This window comes from Hoplias malabaricus, chromosome 14 (genome assembly GCF_029633855.1).
Source record: "Hoplias malabaricus isolate fHopMal1 chromosome 14, fHopMal1.hap1, whole genome shotgun sequence".
Classification (NCBI taxonomy): domain Eukaryota; kingdom Metazoa; phylum Chordata; class Actinopteri; order Characiformes; family Erythrinidae; genus Hoplias; species Hoplias malabaricus.
In genome coordinates this window covers 40,194,658-40,220,121 of record NC_089813.1, presented here as the reverse complement: position 1 = coordinate 40,220,121, position 25,464 = coordinate 40,194,658, and the positions used below count along the sequence as shown (strand labels likewise).

The following is a 25,464-nucleotide window of genomic DNA, read 5'->3' as shown; positions in this document are numbered from 1 at the left end:
ATCCAAACACTTCAATCAAATGGGGTTAACATTTATTTAGTACATTAGGCGTTTATCAGGGAATGGATCACACAGGATCCTTACAGCAGACTACTCCCACCACCCAATTCATTCATTCATTCATCATCTGTAACCGCTTATCCAATTCAGGGTCGCGGTGTGTCCAGAGCCTACCTGGAATCATTGGACGCAAGGCGGGAATACACCCTGGAGGGGGCGCCAGTCCTTCACAGGGCAACACAGACACACTCACACCACCCAATGTGTTTTGTAAAAAATAAACATGTTTAGAATATATTTGTTTCCTACATATGTGCAGTACAAGTTATTTGTAATTTCTTGATGCTCAGATTTCTATAATATAATGTTCATATTGTTAATCTTTAATTTTTGTTCTGCAGCCACTTTTTATTGTTGTGTGCTGTACCTATGCTGCTGTAACGCTGTAAATTTCCCCACTGTGGGACTATTAAAGAATGATCTTATATTAGAATCCTCCAACACTCTCAAAAATGTCGGGACAGCATGAAATAAGCGTGAATTTAGAGAGTCGATTTGGTGCACCCCGCACGTGTGACAAGCTGATGTGTGTTAAAGCAAAACACCAAGTTCCATATTCCTTTACCTGGTCCCTCTGCCAAAACTGTTCTGATCCTCTCTTGTGGTGCAGGTTTAAGGGATAGTATTATCTTAACTATATTAGAAATAGGCCTTGTGTTTCTCAGTCTCTAAAATATTTGTTTCTGAAGGTGATGGTAAATAGGGGAAGGTTGAACTTTTATTTAGAATATAAGATATATAGAATATAACAAATCTGAAAATAACAGAATGGGTTAAATCATACTACATTTTTTATAGAGTGTACTGAAGTTACAAATGGTGCTGTTAATGTGAAAGTCTTTTTAATTTTATAATATTTTCTCTTATCAGTTGTATAAAACTTCAAGATAATTAATAAATCAGATTCTTGTTTGTAATTCATTTTACAGTATGTCCCTGATTTTCAGGAAATGGGGTTGTAGTGAAGTTACAGCTAAAGTACGTGTAACTCAATGACACAGCTTCAAGTCACAAAAATCTCTCAGTTCTAGACTGTAGGCCCCTTGTGCAGCTTATTTTTCCAGATGATGTTGATGACCTGTCTGACTTTTATCATGGTAACCTCAGGCATTTTTAGTCCTGGACCAAGCTAAACCCTGACTGAAGTCTACATGTGTCCTACTACTCCTACTGAAAACAAGAATCACTCTTAGCTAATGATTAGATTTTATAATGAATCAACACTCTGATTACTACTCAAGGAACAGAACATTGTAGAATAAACCTTCATTCGTTCATCTTTCATAAACACTTGATCCTGATCAGGGTCCGAGGCCCACCTGGAATCATTGGATACAAGACATAGAATAAGCCGAGCTGTTATATTAACCCAGGCAGGTTTTATTTTAAAATGATGATAAAAATGTATAATTATTAATTTAATAGTGGGGCGTATTCACAAACTCAAATATCTAACCTTAGAAACTGAATATTGACAGATGTTTTCTTTTTAATTTCACTTAGATTCATAGCCTAATCATCATTCAGTGTTTGGGTGTGTGATTTCTTTCAGTAGCTTATTCATATGTTTTTTTGGGTTTTTGTTTTTCATTCATTATTTCTTTTGATTCTTGTTTTTTCATCTGCTACAGATCCATGAAATAATCCACAACTGAAGTAACCAGTTTTTCAGGCACATCTAGAACGCTTAGAACAGCTCCCCCAATCTTCTCAAAGAAACCCTTTTTATTCTGTTCCTCTTTGAGCTCGTCCATCTGCCTCTGCATCGCCAAACCTTTCTCACGAAATCCCTCCTCCATGCTCCGCAACTGCTCCTGAAAATGATGAAGTTATAACTTTAAGCAAGAACTAAAAAACTTAAGTACAATAGACTGCAGAGCTAGTCCCGAATATTCAGCTATATAGATATTTGTTTGTTGTGCAGGTATTCGTTGTTGTTTTTTTTGATATATGGATATTCATTTTCTGAATACATTTAGGCTACCTGTATTGAGTCTCTCCAGTGGGAAAACAAAAGAATAATCATCTCTCATATTTGGGTTCATCACCTTAGAAGTCCTTCTACAAGTATAGCATAAAACAGTTTTATGCTAAACCAGCTAAATTATAACACGTGACCACGCAATAGCTCTTTTTTTTTCAGCCTGGTACCTTAAATTAGACAACTTCTGTGAAGCTCTTGTTAACTCAGTCATATAGTGTGCCCTTAGCAAGCAGTGTTAGCAAGTGAGGCTGACAAAAAGCTGCCTGGAAATTTTTTTTTTTTTTTTTTTTTGTTAAAATTGGTTAAAACTACTCAAAAAAGCATGTTTTGATTTTGTGATAAATTACTAAACATTTGGTTTTAATTTTGGAATCTAGAAGGGGAGGTGTAATACAGGGCATTTTAATAATCCATAAATATTTCACACTATTACCTTATGTTGAGCATCTAGAGTTCTCTGAATCTCTTCTCTACTGCGTTCGTTCTCTTCTTCCATTTTTATCTTCAGCTGCTGAATGTGTTCCTCATGAGATTTCTGCTGATCCTTAATCAGCTGTTCCTGGATTGTTCTCTGTTCTTCTAGATATTTATTCTGCTGTTCCAGAGCATCTCTCTTAAGTTTTTCCTCTACAAGAAACAGAATGATGTACAGTTACAAAAAAGACACAGAATCTCACCGCTGTGTTTTTTAATCATTTTCCCTCTGTGTGTTTTACCCTGTATCTTCTGCTCAGCTTCACTAAGGGAGCGGTCAGCGGACAGAATACTGCTCCCAACCTCATTCTTCTCCTTCAGATAAGCTGCCAGAACCTCTTTACTCTGAGAAAAACACAGGGAGAACATGTTTCAAATTTCACTTTATTTCTGAATACTTGCACAGCTGTCTGTGCATCTTCCATCTATGAGAAGAATATCTCAGCCCTGTGATCTGAAAGTATGTAGAGCTAGAGAGAAGAAGCCTGCACAGGGAAAGGATATAGACATAAAAAAAGAACATCCAGAAACTGAACTGAAATAAGTCAGAGGCTTTTTAAATTTGAGAAACTAAGACTAGTCTCCTGAAAAGAACAGAAGCTGGAATAAAGGTGAAGAGTGGACAAAGTAAACACTGATATTTGTTTGGTGAGGCATTTTTGTAATTTAAAGCTGAAAAAATAATAAATTGTACATGATATAGAACATGAATATTTATACACTCACTGCTTTTTTGAAACACTGATTGAACAAAAACAAAAAAAGAAGAAAATCCAGACTTTTACAAAAAGTTGAATGCAGCGATGTTTCGCTATTTACAGATACACAAATAATTACTGGTGTGATCTGATTAGACACTGGGTCTTACTGCAAGAGATAAAATACATCCCCATTGCCCTGTATATAGCGTCTCAGGGGTTACTTTTGGGTCATGTACCTCTTGGCGAAAGATCATTCACTGCGAGACATGCCTCTACAATGACCTCAAAGACATTTTGCCCAGAGGACAGACTGAGGGGGGTGCATCATTGGACGGAGAGAAGCAGGATTGTTCAGCAGTGATGTCATGGATGAAAATGTAGACTGCTACAGACTGGAACATTGTCTTTAGAGACGATTCCAAGTTCTACCTGAGATCAGACATTGGTCTGGTTTGAGGGTGGAAACCTCATGGTAAGCACTTCAATCCTGCTTTTGCTGTGGAGTGACACACTGCCCCTTGCTGGTATGATATGGGGAGCCATAGCATTCAACAGTCGATCATCCATAGTAGTCATACGAGGGACACGAACAGCTCAGAGATATGTGCAGAATGTCCTGGGGCCACACGCTCCTCCCATCATAGGGCTTTAGACTGGCATCATTCAGCATAAATACTTCTTCAGCCTTGCTCGCCAGATTTATCACCAATCAAGGGTTTATGTGACCAGCAGGGATGGCAACTTCTGCAACATGTGTGTGTGCAGGATCTACAGGCCCAGCTGCAACATACAGAACCTGTATTTCCTCCATTTTCATCCATATCTCATCTTTTATCCAGACTAGTCTATAACCTCTATTGCACTTTACATTCATTCATTGTCTGTAACACTAATCCAATTCAATTTCATTCCATTCCAACAATGTCTTGGTGTGTTTTTGATTTTTTGTCTTTGAGATTATATAAAGTAAGAAGTCTCACCATAAGTCCTAGTCCTTTCTCCCGTTTGTACTGTTGAATTGCTCTCTCCAGGGCTCTGCAGAAATCTGAGTATCCTCCTGGGCACAGGAAAGTCCCCTGACTCAGCTCCTCCTCCAGAGGACCAAACACTTGAGAGATAACACTCCTGCTCAGTTTACGAGATTCCTCAATATTCTGTTTAACCAGCTCCCCATACTCATGCTCCAGCTGTGTCTGCACATTAAGAAACCAGAGGAAAGTTTACAGCTATTTTTTTTCCCCTGCATTAATCATCTGAGTTTTAAAATCAGACAAAACATCACATCTCATTTTGTACCTTCAGCTCCTTCTGGTATGTCTGTTCCAGATCGTTGAAGGAGCCTCTGATGAAGACACTGATGGCCTCCTTCTCTACGGCTGAATGAAGGTCAGAAAATTCCTGCTGAGTCTCCGTAGGGAACTTGACTTTTTTGATCATCTCACTGCGGTAAAAGTCTACGGCTTCAGTTAATGCTCGACTGTTATGAATCTGAGTCAAAGACTCAACGGCATTGTCCAGAGATGGAACCTGACCACTGCTGATCGCCTCCACGTATGTCTGAGCCAGAGTGGCCAACACTGAAACACACATTACAATAATTATCTGAAGAGCTCGATCCTGTGGAAATAAACTGGATTTCAGCATAAATTAAAACATTTTTGTATTAATTATGGTATGTAATTGTTTCGACATTGCTGGGGATAGTCCCTGTCTGTGGTGCATCACTCACATTATTCAGAACAAGTTTCTGTATTGTTGATGTACACAATATATTTGATAGACGCTCTCTATGAGTAAAACCAGATACATTTAGGTAGAGGCAGAGGCAGGAAAGTCACTGACCAGGGAGAGCACTTCTAGGAAAAGAACCGTGAGTTCAGGTTCCAGTTAGAGCCTTTCAGCAGAACTTAGTGTTCTTAATATCATAAAAGTCAGTCCAGCATTGCTTCTTGTCGTCTCTCTCTCTGTTTTAGACTGGTTTTGCTGAAGAATGTATCTTTTTCCTCAGTGGAAGAACATGTGGCTTGCTTTGTTGTTCTGAATGTTTGGTAGTGGAGTCCACCATCTTGCTCAGAGAAAGCTTTGTGGGTAGTGCCAGTCTCATTGGGGAGGGACCATGTTTCCACAGGGCGTGGAACCACAAAACAGAGCAGAGTGTGGCTTCCTTCTCAGCTCAGGACGCCTCAACTCCACTACACCTTTACATTAAAATGAGCCGCTTAATTATATATAAAATGTTTAAAATCTCAGACAGTGCACTTTAATAAATTGAATTAGTCAAAAACAGAAGCTGTGCTAATGCAAAACAGATAAGTCTTTACTTTCTGTAAAAAAACATTGACAAATGGACTAAGAGAAAATATTAAAATAGTGAAAAATAACCATCTGTTAAAATGACAGACATTGGAGGTACAAACTGTAATTTCTTTCAACTGAAAATTTAGGAAAATGGTGTTAGTGTGAGACTGAGATGAAAGTAGAACAATCACTTCATTATTGAACAACAGGGTTAGAGAAAAAACACAGGGATCTGGATTATTATAGTTCTGTAGTTGGAGTCTGTATATCTCCATCTGCATCATTTGAATTTCCTTCTCGCATCTTTGCTCCATGATCCTCATTTGTTCCTGAAAATATTAAACATCAGACATGAAACACCACCTTACAGAATGTAAACATTTATTTAATTAACATAATTTTTTTCAGTTTTAGTGTCAACTATCCACACAATATAAATAGTGCTTCAAATACTGTATTAAAATCAATAAAAAATAACACACACAGTATGCAGTTGACTTGGAAAACTCATTACCTCATGTTCAGCAGCTATCCTTCTCTGCATCTCTTCCCTCCTGTGTGCATTCTCTTCTTCCGTTTTCTTCCTCAGCTGCTCAGCATATTCCTGCTGGGCTCTTTGCTGATCCCGAATCTGTTGTTCTTGGATTTTCCTCTGTTCTTCTAGATATCTATTCTGCTGGTCCAGAGCTTCTCTCCTGAGTTGTTCCTCTATAGGAAAAAAAAATGGACAGTTGCACATAAGCCACAAACTGTAATTTTCCCCACAATGTGTTTATACCCTTCTTTCTTTGCAGGGCTTCAGTTAGGGAGTGGTCAGTAGCCAGAATATAACATCCAGCCTCATTCTTCTCTGACAGACAGGCAGCTAGAACCTCTTTACTCTTTACTCAGATTTTTTTAGTTAATGCATCTTGTACTTCTGAATTAATTATGATTTATTTTGATTCTGAAAGCTATGCCACCAGCTATTGGAAAGAAGTGAAATGCAAAACTGACACAGAGCATGTGTTCCAGTTTATCAGATCTAAGCAGTTCCCATCTGTGTAAGAGAAGGAGAATGTCATCAACCTCCCCAGTTCTGTCTCTGAGAGATTTTCACAGAGGGGACTGTGAGCTCCAGTGGCCCAAGGAACGTTTGAAAGTCTACTGAACTTCTACTTGAAGCTGCTGTAACTTCAGATATTTTACAAGCAGTGAATTTGTGCTGGAGTTTTGCATTTCATGGTGATAGACAAGTAATTGGCCAATCAGAGCCCTGCAGGGTTTCTACTCAACTCGGTTGGAACAATAACCAAGCAGGGACTGAAGGCAAGGCAAGTTTATTTATAGAGCACATTTCATAAAGAAGCAATTCAAAGTGCTTTACAGGGAAAAAAAACAGTTAAATTAAAAGCCAAAATAAAATTATAAAAGTCCAATAAAACAATTACATAAAAAGAGTAAAATGATTAAATGATTAAAAATGATTAAACCAATTTAAAATGATACAATAAAAGAAAAGAAATCAAATGCTGTTAAAGAAATAAAAGTGTAGAATATTTTAAACTGAGCTGTAGCTGCTCAAACAGGAATGTTTTAGATCTTGATTTAAAAGTGTCTAAAGTCAGGCTCTTCTATTATTCTCAGACAGCTGGTTCCATTTAAAAGCGGCATAGTAGCTAAACGCTACCTCTCCATGTTTAGTTTTCACCTGAGGCAGGACTAACTCTAGTTCCTAAAGATCTGAGAGCTCTGCTCGGGTCATATCTCTGTAGCAGATCTGATAAATACACTTGTCCTACCCCATTTAGACATTTATAGACCAGTAATAACACCTTAAAATTTATTTTGTAACAGACTGGTATCCAGTGTAAGGATTTGAGGATGGGGAGGGGTGATGTGATCTCTTCTTTTGCTCCGAGTGAGACTCTGGCAGCTGCATTTTGAATCACTGAAGCTGTTTAATGGTCTTTTGTGGAAGTCCAGTTAAGAGACCATTACAGTAATCAATGCTAGAAATAAAGGCATGGATAAGTTTCTCCAGCGCTGGTTTAGTCTGAAAATCTCTAATCTTACTGATGTTCTTAAGATGGTAAAATGATCTAGTAACCGCTTTAATATGAGACTTAAAATGAGATCTGAGTCCATTAATACACCAAGGTTGTGAGCCAGTTCTTAAATTTGAGGGCTCTCGAGTCCAGATACACAGCCAATCTTTGTCTCTCATTGCTGTTCCCAAATAGTATAATCTCAGTTTTATCTTTATTCAGCTGTAGAACGTTGTGCCCCATCCAGTTAGTGATGTGTAAAAGGCACTTGCTTAATGAGTTAACTGGACCAGAGCCGTTTGGGGAGAGGGCCATGTAAATCTGAGTATCATCTGCACAGCTGTGATAGGAACAGCCCATAGTCCTGTAGAATCTGGCCAAGAGGAGGCACATATAAATTAAATAAAAGTGGACAAAGAATAGAGCCCTGAGGGACACCACAGGTCACTGGCATGTTCTCTGAAATATTATTTTCTATTTCTACAAAGTAGTTCTTGCCTTCCAGGTAAGAAACGAACCACTTCAGGACTGTTTCTGAGAGTCCAACCCAGTTTGCGAGTCTGTCTATAAGAATCTCGGTCAGTGGTATAAAAGGCAGCACTAAGGTCAAGAAGTAATAGAAGAGATACCTTTCCATTCTCCGTATTTAGGCGAATGCCATTAATTACCTTGATTAGAGCAGTCTCAGTGCTGTGATTAGACCGGAATCCGGACTGGATTTTGTCTAGGCTACTGTTTATGGACAAGAAACTACTGTTTTGTAGAAAAACTATTTTCTCAATGATTTTGCCAATAAACGGTAAATTAAAAATTGGTCTGTAGTTACTTATCAGAGACGATTCTAAATCTTTCCTTTTTAGAAGAGGCTTTACAACTGCAGTCTTTAGTGAGTTCAGAAAGATCCCCGACATGAGTGAGGTGATTACAATGTGGAGTATGTCTGGTGCTATAATGTGAAACACATTCTGTATAAATTTGGTTGGTAGTGTGTGGAGACTGCAAGTGGATGGTTTGAGATGATTAACTGTGTCAATTAAAATTTAATTATTAAAAAAAAAATTAGTTGTTAATAATTCAGGGGCCATTAGTGTGTGTGAGTTTGTAAGTTTGTCATTCTTGGTGAAGAGGATTTTGCTGTTGTTAATGTTATTGATGATGATGCTAGACAAATAGGATTGTCGTGTTTTGCATATTATCGTATTGTATTCACGTAGCCTCTCTTTGTGAAAATGAAGACTTGTTTTATGCCATCTGTGTTCTGCCTTGCGACGTTTCCTCTTTTGGATTCGAACAACAGAAGCATTTCTCCATGGTGCTTTCTGTTTAAAAGACATAGCCTTCACTTTAACTGGCACAATCTCATCCATAACACTAACAATTTTTTAATTAAAACTATTCAGCTGATCATCAACAGTGGGAGTTGGATCGTTCACATGGTATAGTGCACATTTTACTTATGAAAAGTTTAGCTGTGCAATCCTTTTCTTGACACAAACTCTTCTGTCACTGATGACTGGTGAGGCCCACACATCAAAAAACACAAAGTAGTGATCTGACAACGCGAAGCCACTGATATGTTGCGACTCTGAGATAACAATATCCAGCATGTGACCATGACAATGTGTACTCCCTGTAACATGCTGTGAAAGGCCAAAAGAGTTCAATATGGCATGTAGTTCCTTGGCAAAACAGTCCTTCGGATTGTCGATATGTTAAAGTCACCAGCAATAACAAAATGGTCAAAGTCAGTAGAAATAAAAGTGTACTTCGGAGGCCTGTAGACCGTTACTAGTGATATCTGTGGTGTCCCTTTCAGAACTACACAGAGGTACTCAAATGTTGTGAAGTTACCAAATGATAACTGATGGCACTGAAAAGAACCATGTAACAGAGCAGCTAGACCTCCACCTTTTCTACTGGAACGAGATGCATTTAAAAAAATTAAAATCTGGAGGAGCCGACTCCAATAAAACAGTTTCAGCACTAGATTCATTCATACATTGTGCCAAGTCTCAGTTAAAAGTATTAAAAAAAAAAGCCTGAAAAAGGCCCTGGCTCCAGGGACTAGGACCAGATGAGGTCAGTGGAAAAGCAAAAGAGCCGAACCGAGTTGAGTCGAGTCATGTAGGTTCCATGCAGTGGAAAAGTGCCAACTATTTAGAGCCAGCAGTTTGCAGAAAGGTCCACATCTTTTTTGCACTCTTGGTATTGGTCTACAGATGAACACTTCAGGAGGGAGCAACTCAGAATATCAAACCAGAGATTGAAAAACTAGAGACTGTGTTTTGTAAATATCACTACATGGTCATGACGCATGGGTGGGTTTTTGGTATAACTTCAGAGTAATATAAGGAAAGCAGAACACTTATAGAACTTATTGCTCTATACATCTCTGATGACCCAGTTCCCATTCAGCGGTGTTTCAGATTCTAATGCCTGGCGGCTAGTACAGTTAGTAAGCTTGTCGTATATATCACCGGCAGCCAACATGGTTAGCAAATACTAGCTTGTTCACATTTGTAGCAGATTTAAAGATATTCCATAATAATTATGAGGGCTGCACATGTAGCAAGGGTCTGAGTAAGACAGTATTCAGAGGTATGTACAATTACTTGTGTCAATAACCTAACAAAATATTATTAAAATAATAACATTGTTGTTCTCTAAATGAAGACTCACCATAAGTCCTTGTCCTTTCTCCCGCTTGTACTGTTGAACTGCTGCCCCCAGGGCTCTGCAGAATCTTGACTATCCTCCCGGCTGTAGGTAAGCCCCCTGCCTCAGCTCCTCCTCCAGAGGACCAAACACTCGAGAGATTACACTTCTGCTCAGTTTACGAGATTCCTGAATATTCTGTTTAACCAGCTCCCCATATTCACGATCCAGCTGTATCTGAACACCACAGAAAATAGGAATGTTTACAGCTCATTCTCCTTCCTACATCAATTTCTGAGTTTTAAAATGAGGAAAAACATCACATTTCATACCTGTAGCTCCTTCTGGTATTTCTGGTCAAGGACATTAAAGTAGTCTCTGATGAAGATGCTGATGGCTCTACGGCTGAGTGAAGGTCAGAAAGCTCTTGCTGAGTCTCTGTGGGTAACTTCACTTTTTTGATCATCTCACTGCGGTAAAAGTCTACAGCTTCTGTTATTGCTCGACTGTTCTGTATCTGAGCCAAAGACTCTATGGCACTGTCCAGAGACAGAACCTGACCACTGCTGAGTCCACATACGTCTGAGCCAGAGTGGCCGATGACTTATTTACAGGAACAGCTGAAGTTTTATTAAGAATATACAGATCTGTCTCCTGTGGCCATCATGAAGGGAAGAATAAGACAACAGTGACTACGGACTGTTGAGCAGCTGAAATGTCATATTGAGTGAGAACTCGACTCTCAAACCCCACACACAAAACTGCAAGTATAGAGATATAAAGCTCAACACGACTGGCTGAGCAATGAAACTGGCAGGAGTTGGAGTGGTGTAAATACCACTGGCATTTATCAGCAGCTGCTACACAGCCTTCCCACAAGAGCAGACACAGTGATGACTGTCAACATAATAGATCCTTGTCATTTGTAATCTTTGTGACAAATGTAAAATTATGTAATATACTGTATATAATGTAAAAACATGAACATACCAGGTATATCATACCAGGATTTTTTGTGCTTTTCCTGTGAGATTACCTGTGAGTTGTTTTAAATTGACAATTGATTTTATACAAAAATACAACTTTTATGCACATTGCTTGTATGCCTTCACACACATGAATTTAATGACATCCCATTCTTAATACATAGGGTTTAACATGTAGGCCCACCCTTTGCAGCTATAACAGCTTCAACTCTTCTTAGGTCTAGGAGTGTGTTAATGGGAATTTTTGACCATTCTTCCAGAAGTGCTTTAGTGAAATAAGACTTTGAAAGAGACAGATCTTCATGCAAATGAACAAGGGATGCCTTTGGTCAGTTAGCATTGCTTAAAACAGTGATTGAGCCAGCGATATACTTCGACTAGCTTCGTCAGCGAGTCTCAAATTATTTTAGGTCTGTCTTTTCCTATTGCCCAATCAAAGCCTCATTCTTACGGCTGATCAAAAGCAGGTGAAAACTTATTTTTGGCCAGAATAAGATACCACCTCTGAGATTAGTTGATAGCTGGTATATTAGCATTATACTCTGACTTCTGAGGACGTCGCTTCTGAAAATTTGAGAAACCAGCGAGCTTTCCTTTCGATGCCCCTTTATTTCGGGTACTCTCTAGTCAGGCCAGCAGTTCTTTATGAAGGGAATCACCGACTGACGTCACTCCGTCCAAGGACGCCGAAAGCAGCCTACTCATCCTGGAGGGAATCTCCTCCATAGCAAGCCTATCTTCAGCCGTGACATGGGGAGGACAGAAAGCCCAGAACCGGAGAACGGAGATTCAGTTTGCTGGACCCATCGGCTTGGTTATAACAGCGTCACGTAAGCTCATAAAATCTCATTTTCAGAAGCTGATGTCTAATTAAATCTTTTGATAAAGTTACATATGAATTAACTTCATATAGCAACACATTAGTCCCAAGTCATATAGCCTAGCTGATTATTAAGCCAGAAGATGGGTTTCACCCCAGTTGATCCCTTGGTTAATATTTAATAATTATGCTATGTGTCAAATAATTATTATTCCTTTTCAATAAAGCTTTCTTTGATTTGAAATAATACTGTGTGTGGAGTCTATTCATAAAAGTCTGAAAATACTGAAACTCACTCCCTAGCGTGAACAGTATCCCAATTTCTGATGAATTACTAATATTATTTAAATTCAGTAATAATTATTATAATTATAAGTGATAATCACCACTAAGCATAAATAATTCAAATACTGTTACCACGCTACAGCTGAGTTGCTGTCGTTCCCAATGGCTTCCACTTTGTTATAATACCACTGACAGTTGACTGTGGAATATTTAGTAGAGAAGAAATTTCACGACTGGATGTGTTGCACAGGAATTCACTGAGCTCCTGAGATTGGAACACGAATTCAGTGATTTGGATGTATGAGTGAATACATTTGGCAATATGGTGTATGTATGAGGAACTGTATTTCACAATATTGTGTAATACTTTGATATGTGTTATAATAGTTCTTCTGTTATAATATTTCTTCTATAATAGTTCTTTAATTAGGATCTCTGCAGGAACAATTTCCACTCTTCAGGGAAGGTTTACACCAGATACTGCAATAGTACTCTGATGGATCACAGCATTAATTTGTAAATACAGCAGGATTTTTGCAGCATTTCTTTTGACACTTTTTTTAATTACATATTAAGTGAAATAAATTAGAGATTGAAGGTTTTTGCACTGCAGAGTTCATATGCTAGTTGGAACAAAATTTGTATCTCTAAATAACTACCTGCATATCTAATTTGTCATACAAAGTTTTTAAAATGATACAAAACAATGGTAATAAGGTTTTTGCACACGAACAATTTACATATCAACCGTATGTGTTTTTCTGCTTGGAGAAGAATGTGAAAGCAGCTTTATACAAGAGAAAAAAACAATTTCCTTACAAAAAGAAAGGAAGGTAGTCTTTTCAAAATTGATTTTCTTTATGTCATGAAACAATCATTATACTGACACCTATTGGCATGAGTGAATCAGAGTTCCTATATTCAACTTATTTAAAATTTTAAATTGTTATATAATCTGTCAGTGTAGTCTCTAGTATAGTTAATTATTTTCTTGTTTTAGTCACCTCAATGTAAAATGTAAAAATAAATAAATAAAACAGTTAATGTCCACTTCTGTTCCCTAAAGGTTAATTACATTCTCTTCTCCAGAAGCAGAGGGGGCTATCTAATCTTTCGTTATACAGCTGTGTCAAATAAATGAACAGAATAACGTCCTGGAGATGAAACGGGGCGAATGACATCAACACAATTTTAAAATCTACAATTATAATAGAATAAGGTTCATGTATGTTCCATAACACAAGGTACTAAATATGTTCCCTTGAAGATAACACCACAGTGACAGTTTTTTTCTGAAAAAGTGTAAAAGTCTCTGGGATTTCTGGTGGTGTATCAGTTCAGCACACAGACTCTCAGTTGCAAGTTAGCTAAAAGCACTAAATAATTGAAAACATTACTCTGGACTGTTCTGAAGTGGCCTTCTCTGAGCCCTGATCTGAATCCTATTGAACATCTCTGGGAAGAGTTTAAATCTGTGTCTGAAAAAAACTTCAAATCTGAGACTTTAGCAGTCTGCTCAGGAAGAGGGCTGAACTACCTGTCAACAGGTGAGATGCCTCACTCAGAGCAACAGAAATTAATTATTCTCAGATATTGGTTCTTAAATGATGATGCTATCCAGAAATCCTAGTGGGTGAGCTACCAGCACATTTGAGGAACGAACCCAAGTGTTAAGCAGTAAGGGAGTTGGACAAATAGGAAGCTGAGGAGAACAGAGAAGATAGAAAGAGGAGGGGGGCATGATTACTTAAATCCGCAGTATAGAGACCCCACAAATGGGGAAAGAGAGAGGAATCTCTTAGCCCCAGTATAATGTGATGGCAGGGGAGAAAAACAGAGACAGTGATAGGGAACAGGTAAACTCTCTGAGAAATAATAAACTCTCAGAATAATTATTTTCATTCCAAAAGAAGGGGGAGCGCAAAAACTCTCAGCCCTTTGCCCAACATTACCAGCAAGACTCACTCACACATCTAGTGCCAAAAAACTGGCAACTTGGGCTGCTTCTAGTGAGTCTTTATAGACCCGTAACCAGGTGCGGAGTGTTATGGCTGATTGCCCCCCTGCTGCTTCCCCCTGGTGGCTAGAGTGGGGTTGGCACCCATGTCAACCCTTACACCTATAGATCACTCATGAGTAATATCCTCATCTTAGTCCATATTTTTCAACATTTCTACTCTCTCCATTGGCTAACAATACTCCAGATGTTTCTGACATGAGCAGAGAAAGAAAGCATAGCATACCAGACTGAGCCAGTTAGACTTTTCATTTATTTACAGACACTACGGCGTCTTAAACACCATTACACCAATTTCGAACACGCAAAGAGAGCTTGCAAATGGTGAGGAAAAATATTCAGAAATTTATAAAATGTGTTTTTTTTATTACAATCACGTACTAGGTTTAAGGTTGTGCAACATAATATTAGTTTACATGTCCCTTCACTTTTGTCTGTAATGATATCATGAGTTTAATTATTTAAAATCTGTTAAGTTTTGAATAGACAGTGATGGATGGAAATTACTTCTGTCAGATTCAAGTAATTTTAAAAAAAACTGTGGGTCCTTCTTTTATCATGGGAGCGTACCAACACATTTGTCCACATCTGTATTTCACTTGTAGTTGATATGTATATATGTGTAGTGAGATGAATGTGGTTTAGTGGATGTGGACTTTTGGGACTGTTACTCTTCAGAAATGTAGCTTACTCACTTTCAGAGATTCCACACCCTTCACCCATTTCTAGTGTGAAGAGAGGGTCATAAAATGACTCCCCAGACTCTGTTCATGACACAAGGTCTCCAGAGGTACACAGAGGAATAAGACAAAAAGCTAGAGACACTCCAAATCACTCCAAATCAATGTATTACCTCCATAAAACTGCTTAATCAAAAGCTATTCAAACCATGGAATTAAACCTTCCTTAATTATCAATGTTTGTAAAAGGATGCTCTTCCACATGGTACACATGGTGTAAAATTAATTCCAGTTGGACAATCAAAATTAGAATTATAATTATATGTTTAAAATGACCTTTTAATCACAAATAACAGAATCTTCAAGGCAGCTATCTTTTATATTCTGTGTGTCTTTTGGTTAAGAATTGTGTAAAACATTATGTTTAGTCTGAATTATATTTAGTCGGAATGATAGTCTGAATAATTTGTGTTAACATATAATTTTTTACACTGCATCTTAATTAATCTTTTTGAAAAGTAATCAACGTGTAATCAGCTCTAGGCAGTCTTGGAGTAACTAAGCTCATGCAAGAAACTCATGTGTGGGAACATTGTATAAGCAACATTGTCCGTTCATAATTGCAAAGGCATGATTCATTCATTCATTCAGATGTAGCAATACTTTGTCTTGTCAAATGTCATAAATTATATTCGTTGTCATCACTTCAGGGAGGTTCTAGTCCTCCAAATTGTTCGTCACACCCAGCTTTTTAAACATTTATATTAACAAATTAGGAAGCTTTAGTTTAATTCAGGAACGCTCAACGCCACTCCCTGAGCATGAAAGGGACCACAGACCTCTGAGCCCTGAAGTTGTGGAACGAGCGTCATGCCCCAGTCTGTGGCCTAGGACAGATGGCCCGTGACTCACCAAAGGAGGCAGATCCTGTGACGGGCTCCTTCAGAGTGGTCACCTACTAAGGTGATGTCTGTGAGCAAAGCCCAGGCAAGAAGAGAAACAATAGATGAATTCTGCCTCGTTGCAACAAGGCCCCAGGCTACAAGAAGCTCCAGAAAGCTCTGCGTGTCTGTGAAGTCCTCTGCACGCCGCCCCAACTCATCTCCAGGGATAAAGTAAGGTTCATTCATTCATGACTCAGAGGTTGGGGTTGAATATATTTATGGGATAATATCTAGCTCCCTTTGTAAAACTTAAGCTAGTTATCATAGAAGAATTCCCTCATGTATTAATCTCCTTCCTCCCTCATGTATATGCTATTTTACATGTATGTGATGACTGATTAATGTACTCACTTCTCCCAGTGACTTCCAGGCCTCCCCTCATGGTTTTAGGGTTAGAGTTGTGGTAAATATATGAACAGAAAGTGTTTGCCTCCGTCACAAAATCCTCTTCCAGATCAGCGTCGGTTAGACTCTCCATATTCATCATCTTCTTGGAATTTGCTGGGCGCTCAAACACAAAACACTTTCGAACAGCGAAGAAGTCTCGCAAACTGCTCCTTGTCTTGTTCCTTACATCATTTGTGCTGTCTCCTTTACATTAAACACAAAAAGTATGAGTATTAATATATATTAATGGCCTTTCAATGACACTGATCTTTTATCAAGTTTCATAGTGAAATCCAGTTAATTTAGCTAATATTTCATATTTCTAGACTCAATGTAGGTAAAAGTATTGCTAAAGTGGAAGATTTTTGGTGCTGCATGTTTAGTGAGATCAGTTCATCACAAAATGTACATTTAAAAGTGGCCTCATAATATATAAACGCAAATGGTCTCAATGAGAAATATTTAGCAAACCAGCCAGATTTAAAGGAATACACTGTAAGAAATGGCTTTTTTGTCTTCTGAGCCCCTACTGGCTGCTGAGTGTAATTCACATTTACAGTACTGTCATGAAATCAAGTCGCACACCCGGACCCGGTGTAGCAGCCACAGAGGCTGTATTCTCCCTGATACAGCACAGTGCAACATCATTAAGAAGCTCTAATTTTGAGGTAGAAATACTACATAGTGTTCATTTAAAGGTGCAGTATTCAATATACTACACATTTTATATATCAGTTAAGGCATCCCGAGCAGAGAAAGAAGCCACACTCTGCTCTGTTTTGCGCTTCTCAAGCCCTTGTTTTCCCAAGGATGACAGATAGCCCCGCCCTGTGGAAACTTGGTCCTCCCCAATGAGACTTGCAATGCCCACAAAGCTTTCTCTGAACAAGATGGTGGATTCCACTACCAAACATTCAGAACAAATCAACAATTCACATGTCCCTCCACTGAGGTGAGCGAAGCCAGGGGCGACAGTGGCACAGAGAAACTTGTGGGCGGTCGTTTACTCAGAAAAAGGTAGAGGGATGGAGTTAGTTTTGATCTGTTTGGGTGAATGTAAAGCAGAGAATGTGAACATTTCCAGAGTGTGGCTAATGACTCCAGCAGATCTGACTATGACAGCTTTAACTAAAAGGAGAGGAACCAGAAGGACACACAGACATGGGAGCATCCTGAAACACTGGCATCCCTCTGCTCCACCGTCAACAAACCTGAAGCGGAGGACAACACCAGTGTCTCGGTTTACTATAATTCCCTGTGTCCATGGACCCCCTGGATCTGCCACCTTTATCTATGGGGGAGCATTAACTACCAAAAGATAAACTGAACAAATGAGTTTTTAGCCTAGATTTGAAGATTGCGACTGTGATCTGAGGAATCATGAAGGCTCATAATAGGAAATAATATCTTGAAGGTATTCAGGGGGGAGGCCATGTAGAGCTTTATATGTTAATAACAGAGTTTTGTAATCAATGCGGAACCCAAGCAGCCAATCAAGTGATGACAGAACTGGACTGATATGATCTGCGTAACAGTGAAAGTTAATGTAATGGTTTCTTATAACTGTGCCTAACTTTAACAGGTATAGCGTAAATACCAACATCTAACAAATTTAGCCTTGCAGAATTTCAAAACTTCAGAATAATTGGAAGATACATTATATATAAACACACACACAAACACACCCCTCACACAGCTGTGTGTGATGTGCCCAGGCTCATTTATCTAGGGATATGATTCTCACTTAGGGTGCGATAGGTTCTAGGTTCAAATCCCGGATGAGCCCTATGTATTTGACCTGTGTTTGTAAATTAATGAGGGTGACCTTAGGCACCTGCTTTGGGGCATCCTTGGCCTAATGGTTAGAGACCAGGCTTGGTACTGGAAGGTTGCCCAGGTTTGATCCCCAGGACCCACAGGAACATCCACGGCTGAAGTGGATGAACACCCAAACACTCCCTGGGCACCGGGGATGGCTGCCCTCTGATCTGGGTGTGTGTTCACAGTCCCTAGTGCACTATTGTGTGTGTTCACTGCCACAGACGGGTCAAATGCTGAAGACACATTTCATTGTACGTGGTACAATGGCAAAGAACTGCACATTATCATCATTATTATTAGCACATTATCATTACACACACCATACAAACACACAACACACACTGTGAAAAGGAATATTCAAAGTTTTTTCATGAGTTATTGTTATAATGCTCCATGTTTGTTTTCTTGAATGACTGCCATGATAACTTTAGCTGTTATGGAGTTAGTTGTGAGTGAGTCAGTGTGACTTTTTCAGCTTTTGCTCTAAGCATCGAGAAGTTAAGACAGGGTGTGGGGGAGGGCAAAGCTGAAGGGAAGGTCATTTCAAAATTACTGTTTATGTTTGGCTCTGAGACGCTAGTGCTGGAAAATCTCAGATAGTGCACCTTTAAGATTTATCAGCTATGAATTTAGATTCATGCCCATATATACAGATCTTTGCAGGCCTCTTCCTCTTCAAGCCAGGGGTCAAACTCCAAATAGAGTGGAGCCAGAACCAGGCCAGTGAGTAAGTTAACTCGTGCTGATAGGTCCACATATAATTCGCCTATACCAAGGCAGAGTCATCGTTTAAAAGTAAAACAAATGTTTTGTCCTTGGTGTCGCATGAGACCATATAATAATAACAGGCCAATACACAGTCAAAGTCCAAAACACAAAGCAAGGTTTCAAAAACAGGTATCAGCAAAACATCAGAACTATGAACTTGGCCCACAAACACGGATTTTACACATGACTGAAAATAAGCTTATCAGCAAGCTAGTTACCCAAAAGTTACCTGGTTTGAGTGTGAAAGCATTTGCCAGGTATTCATCTACTGTGATGGGTTTCATATTTATATATTTACCCTGTTTAATTTGAGAGCATTCTCCAGGTATTCATCTACTGTGATGCATTTTATATTTATATAGTTACCTGGTTTGAGTTTGAGAGCATTCTCCAGGTATTCATCTGCTGTGATGGGTTTTCCGTTCAGCTCCAGCTTCAGAATGAAGTCTCTCACTGCCCAAACGAAGGAGGGAAAGACTCTCATAAACTCTGTGGATGTATTGTACTTCGCCTTGTCATTTTTGGGGTTTGAGTTCACTTTAATATTCTCCGTCAGCTTTGCCACATAGCTGTGTAACAACTTAATTCAGGAAAACATAGTATATATTTATATATTTATAACTATATATTAACAATGGACCCAGTCCACTGGGGCTGCAGCAAGGCAAATAAATGTATTAATATATTATACACATCACTTGGTAATTTCAGGGGATTTGTGTGTGTGTGTGTGTGTGAGATTAAGGATACTGTAGTTTCTCCAGTGCTGTGTTATCAATCGTTCCTAAGCTGTTGTAGACCAGAGTGCTGCTGAGGAGAACAGCCATACAGAAGATCCAGACATCATGTTTCTCATCTCCCTATAAACACACAACACATTTTATCAATAGGTTACAAATATTAAACATCAGAAGCATCACTGTAAACACTGTATTATTTCATGAGTTTCTTTAACTCCTTGGACCCAAATTCGAATAAAAAGCACAACTTATATTCTCAGCTCTATAATTGTTGAATGCCTGAAGGCATCTGTGTGTTCCGTATACAAAACCGCAGACCCTACCGTTTCTAAAAATAGTGCTCTCATCGCTGTGCTTTGAAGCCACTGAGAGTAATCCAGTGTGAAAAAACACTAAAAAAAACAAGGGCTCCTTCAAAATGTATGTTTTATGTTGCTCTCATAAAGGACTGTAATATAATCATAACTGAGGATAATAATGAGTAATAAAATCATTCTCAGGACAAGAACGATGGTGTTTACTTTCAGTTTCGTCTCCAGGCAGAATCATCAGCAAAAACATATTCCTATTAATGATTTATAGTGTTTCAAAGTTTTTGTAGGTTTCACATCAAATAATATTACATTAGATCAACAAATATAAACTAAAAATCTTAAATAATTCTTCATTGTGTGTATTCTAAATAAACAAGTATTATTTCATCATATTTTTAAAAGATTATAATAATAATAATAATTGTTATTATTATCAGCATCTGAGAAATCTGCCAAAGTACCAAAACATTTTTTATTTGTTGGGATATTGTCCATATTAGCCCTAGACTAAATTTCTGAAGTCTGGACCTGCTGTGACTGTCAGAGCTTTATCAGTCAAACATCCCAGAGCTTAGAATATCAAGAAAAATAAGTCAGTCTGATGCTACAAATTTATTTTGTCACAGTAATATGACATGTAATAAATTAGCATAAAAATGCTTATGTTTTCAACTAACAGACACCTCACACTAACAATCTGTGCAGAGATATCTGAGGTGGGAGTATGATTTCAAGGCTGTACATTGAGACATATGCAAAAAAAAGCAGGCACTTGGTAAAATTTGAGTGTGAACTGGTCAGTATGTAAATCAGCATCTCCAATTCTGTGACCATGCACTTTAAACGCCAATGTTCAAAGTAATTAAATGGATTGAGCGATCCTAACTTAAAATATATCGATAAATTCTAATTTAACAATCCAAATATCTTCAATAATTTCTTCTCTTTGAGCTTGTGAAACTGTACACTTTTGATTTAGCAGACTCCTGTTTGTGGTTGTATATATTTTAACTGAACTTAAATGTTATGAGTTTATGTGATGTTGCATCTGAAGCCACAGATGTGGAACCTGTGTGCAGTAATTTTCAGCGAAGACGGTGGTTGGCCTGGGGTTCACTGCTTTTACTGAATTTCATGTGGACAGGTTCATGTGTTTATTTAAGTGGAGGAGGGCGGATGGCAGTGAGTTAACCCAAACAAAGCTGCCAGACCAGACAACATTCCTGGCAGAGTGCAAAAGACGTGCAGAGCAGCTAACAGATGTCTTCACTGACAACTTCAGAGATTTCCTGAGCAGTTTCCTTGTCCCACTGTGCTTCAAGGCAACCACAATCATCCCCTAGGAAGTGTCCTGCCTCAATGAATACCATCCTATAGCACTCACACCCATCATCGTTAAGTGCTTGGAGTGGCAGATTAACCCCTGTTGTCCTTTTCACTTATGAAGATCTGTTTGACCATTGTATACTCTGTAAAATAGATCCCTTTGTGTGTAAGTGTGGCCATGTTTACAGCAGGTTTAGTACAGAATCCTTGATATACCCTGGCCACTAGATGTCAGTGTTTTGATCACTTCATTAGATAAAAGATACAAAAGTTAATTTAAACATGTTTGTTTTCTTTCTGTTAAAATCTTTCATCATTTTCTAATTTTAATGTTTCAGTCCCCACCTTGTCCACATCGCCCAGTCCCTCAGTGTCCAGCAGCACCAGAGTGTGGTCTTTTTTCTGAGGGTGAGGCACACACCACATCCAGATTCCCTTCGTCTTAGACTCAATGGTGTTGCCCAGAGCAAAACCTGAAAATTAGATTAAAAATAGTAAATAATATTGTATTCTTCCATTGTCTGCAAGTGCTTTACCCTGATCTGGGTCAAGATGGGATCAGAGCCCACCCAGAATCACTGGGCACATGACAGGAACACACCCTGGACAGAACACCACACACTCACCCAGTCACTCACACACCCAGTTATTGAGTTAGACTTTGACAAATTTTATTGTATTTGTAAACTGTGATTTGAAGGTGGACATTAATTTTTGAATGCAAATTTATTAAAATGCAAACACAAAAGGTGAGTTATTTTGGGGTCTTTTTTAAATCAGTTTGCATTTTGCCTTCATTTTCTAGTTTTCGTTCATTCAGATCAGCGTTTACGAGTTTGTGGGTCAGTTTGCTAAGTGAAAACATTGGTTTTGTTGTACTGCTCCCAGAATCACAGTCATACGATATGCTTTAAATGTGTATCTTACCTGTAACTCTGAATTGTAAATGTATTACTGTTCGTGAAAGTAGAAATGCAGTTTTGAACTCTACAAGATATTTGTGAAATCTTAATTCACATTTACTCCCAACTGTCTAATTTCCTTACACAAAAGTTTTGAAGGTGTTATTGCACCGCTGTCTGAATGGACAGTGTCAATAAAGCAATTTTAAAAACAAAAACTAATGACCCAAAAAAGAGAAAACAAATATTAAATATGTAACAAAAAGTGAAATAAAGGTGAAATTAAAATCGACAAGGCAGCTAATAATGACAGAATTCAATGAAACAACACAAATTGTATTTGTAACTGTAATATAAATCTGTGTAAATCTGGCAGCAGTTGTCATTTCCAGCTCATCATCCCCTGATACCCTTCACAATAAAATACTTTTCTTTGTTCCATCAGGGAGTCTATTGAGGAGAACTGCCATTGGTCATGTGCTCTAAGTTAGTCAGACACTAGAGGGCTCAAAAATCTGTATGATATTGTGTGTTATTGTGTGCCCACAGTCATATCCCAAAGTCTGTTTTCATGCACATATGGGCATCTCTTTTTGTAGAGGATATGAAAAACATTTAATTGAAAAACATTGTAAAAAATATACTACATAATAAATGATATATAATGAAAGTTTACAAGCATAAGGCAGTAAGAAACTAGCATTATGGCTACTGAGTCCAGTATAAAATGTAGAAAATAGAAAAGTCACAGCTACTGTGCCATTTACAAGACCTACGCAACAAATTTAGAACAAACATTTCTATGCTAAGTTGTTTTTGAAATATTGATCCTGGAAGCAGTAGAAGAAGAAGTAACTGGATTTCAATACAGCGATTTGTAAGCACAGTTATAATGCACTATTACTTCTCACCTGTCTGTTTTCCTGCCAGTCGGTTCATGAGGTAGGACTTTCCAGTTCGGTACAGACCCACCACTGCCACTACCACCACAGGCTGAGTGATCTGATCCAGGATCTCCAGCGCTTCTCCACAGACCTCTAGCCCTCCATCTTCCGTGTTATTGATGAGACAAATTGGGGCAGACATTTTAATGTTGTTATATCCAAACGCCATCGTGTCTGGAACAAAAAATATCCATAAATATATGTCTGGTTTTTAACACCATTGACTTTAACATGCCAGACCAGGGTTTAATTCCCTGTCTGGGCGAACATCCTACACCAATAAGCGTCCATGGGCCAGACTCCTAACACTACAGCTGCCTACATCTGGAAGAGGATTATATTTGATATCGTTCTGGAGAGAGTGCCTAATCCTGTAATAATAAATGTATAATGATAAATAACAACATTCACTTTCACTGTTATTACGATGAGACCATCAGCAAGCAGCAAGGAATGGCAGTGTGTATAAATAAATAGGTATACGCATAGAATGTAATATACATATGAAGCAGAAAAATATTGCACATGAATATTGCACATCAGGTATATAAATGAATGTAAGTTGTGCTGTATAAACTGAGTATATTGCACATCAGTTATTGCACGTCTGCATTATTGTAGTATACATAATATACATGGATTTATATCAAGATAAGGGTGATGAGTTTTTTATTTTAATTGTCAGCATGTATTGTGTGAGCTTTTACAGTCCAAAAGTTTGATGGCCTGAGGGATGAAGCTCTTGCAGAGTCTCGCAGTCTTACACTGGATGCTGCGGTAACGCTTCCCAGAGGGCAGAAGCTTGAATAGTCCGTGTGCAGGGTGGGTAGGATCCTTGACTATCCTTGTGGCTCTGCTGAGACAGTGTGACTGGTGCAGCTGGTGTATGAATGTGAGTGGGGTACTGATGATTCTCTCTGCTGTTCTCACCACTCTCTGGAGAGACTTCTGGTCTGCAGCTGTACTGTTACCATACCAGACAGGGAGGCTGCAAGTCAGGATGCTCTCAATGGTGCCCCTGTAGAAGGTGGTGAGGACAGGATGGGAAAGATGTGCCCTCCGCAGCATTTGCAGGAAGTGGAGGCGCTGCTGTGCTTTCTTGATGAGAGAGGTTGTGTGTTTGTCCAACTGAGGTTGTCTGTAATATGAACCCCCAGAAATATAGTGCTTTTAACAGATTCCACGATACTGCCGCGGATTATGAGTGGAGTGTGAACTGTGTGTTTTCTCCTCAAATCAACTGTGATTTATTTTGTTTTGTTGACATTCAGTAACAGGTTATTTTTGTCAGACCAGTCCACCAGTTGGTTCACTTCATCTCCATAGGCCACCTCATCATTGTTGTTAATGAGGCCCACCACTGTTGTGTCGTCCGCAAAATTGATGATATGGTTGGAACTGTACTTTGCCCAACAGACGTGAGTCATCAGTGTAAACAACAGGGGACTCAAAACACAGCCCTGAGGAAACCCAGTGTTCGTGCTGATGGTTTGAGAGGTATTCTTTCCCACTCTTACTATCTGGGGTCTATCGGAGAGAAAGTTCAATATCCAGTTGCATAGTGGTGTGTTGATGCCTATCTTTGTGAGCTTCTTTATCAAGTGCTGGGGGATGACTGTATTAAATGCGGAGCTGAAATCAATGAAGAGCATTCGTACATATGAGTTTTTTTTGCTCCAGATGAGTCAAGCTCAAGTAAAGTGCTATTGATATGGCATCATCTGTTTGGGCGATATGCAAATTAGAGTGGGTCGAATGTAGCAGAGAGATTTGCTGTAATGTGAACTTTTGACCAGCCTTTTGAAGCACTTCATTATGATGGGGGTGAGTGCAATCGGACGGTAGTCATTAAGTGATGATACAGATTTTTTTTAGTAATGTCACAATAGTGGTGGACTTCAATACTTGGGAATACTTGGCTCAGGGAGGTGTTGTAGATGTCAGTAACCACGTGTGCCAGTTGGTCAATGCATTCCCTAAGAACAAAACCTGATATGTTATCAGGACCAGCAGCTTTTCGTGGGTTGACCCTGTGTAGGGCTGTCCGTACTTTGGCTTGGTCTAAGCTAAGTACTTCATCGACCAGATCCAAATGGGCTTTTTTTTAATTGGTGTGGTGTTAGTTTCATCAAACCTGCTGAAGTATATGTTGAGTTTGTTGAGGAAGTCGATGTTGGCATTGCTGAGTGAAGTGGATGGCTTGTAGTCTGTGATGGACTGGATGCCTTGCCACAGCCGTCTGGGGTCTTTTGAGTCAGTGAAGTGGCTCTTGATTTTCTTTCCATAGGCACACTTAGCAGATCTCACACCCTTATTCAGTTTGACTCTTGC

General features: G+C 38.8%; 1 protein-coding gene across 1 annotated transcript; it reads right to left on the bottom strand.

Annotated features, from left to right (window-relative positions):
• Nucleotides 1-1,602: 1,602 nt before the first annotated feature.
• On the bottom strand, nt 1,603-23,302 carry LOC136665938 (guanylate-binding protein 1-like). The gene is made up of 10 exons (XM_066643820.1): nt 23,101-23,302; nt 21,633-21,760; nt 19,658-19,767; nt 19,274-19,476; nt 16,283-16,522; nt 4,516-4,796; nt 4,200-4,412; nt 2,761-2,863; nt 2,478-2,671; nt 1,603-1,874 (listed from the first exon to the last, which is right to left on the bottom strand). Exons 1-10 carry the CDS (start codon nt 23,300-23,302, stop codon nt 1,686-1,688), a joined length of 1,863 nt encoding a protein of 620 aa, XP_066499917.1. The 3' UTR covers nt 1,603-1,685.
• Nucleotides 23,303-25,464: the final 2,162 nt, after the last annotated feature.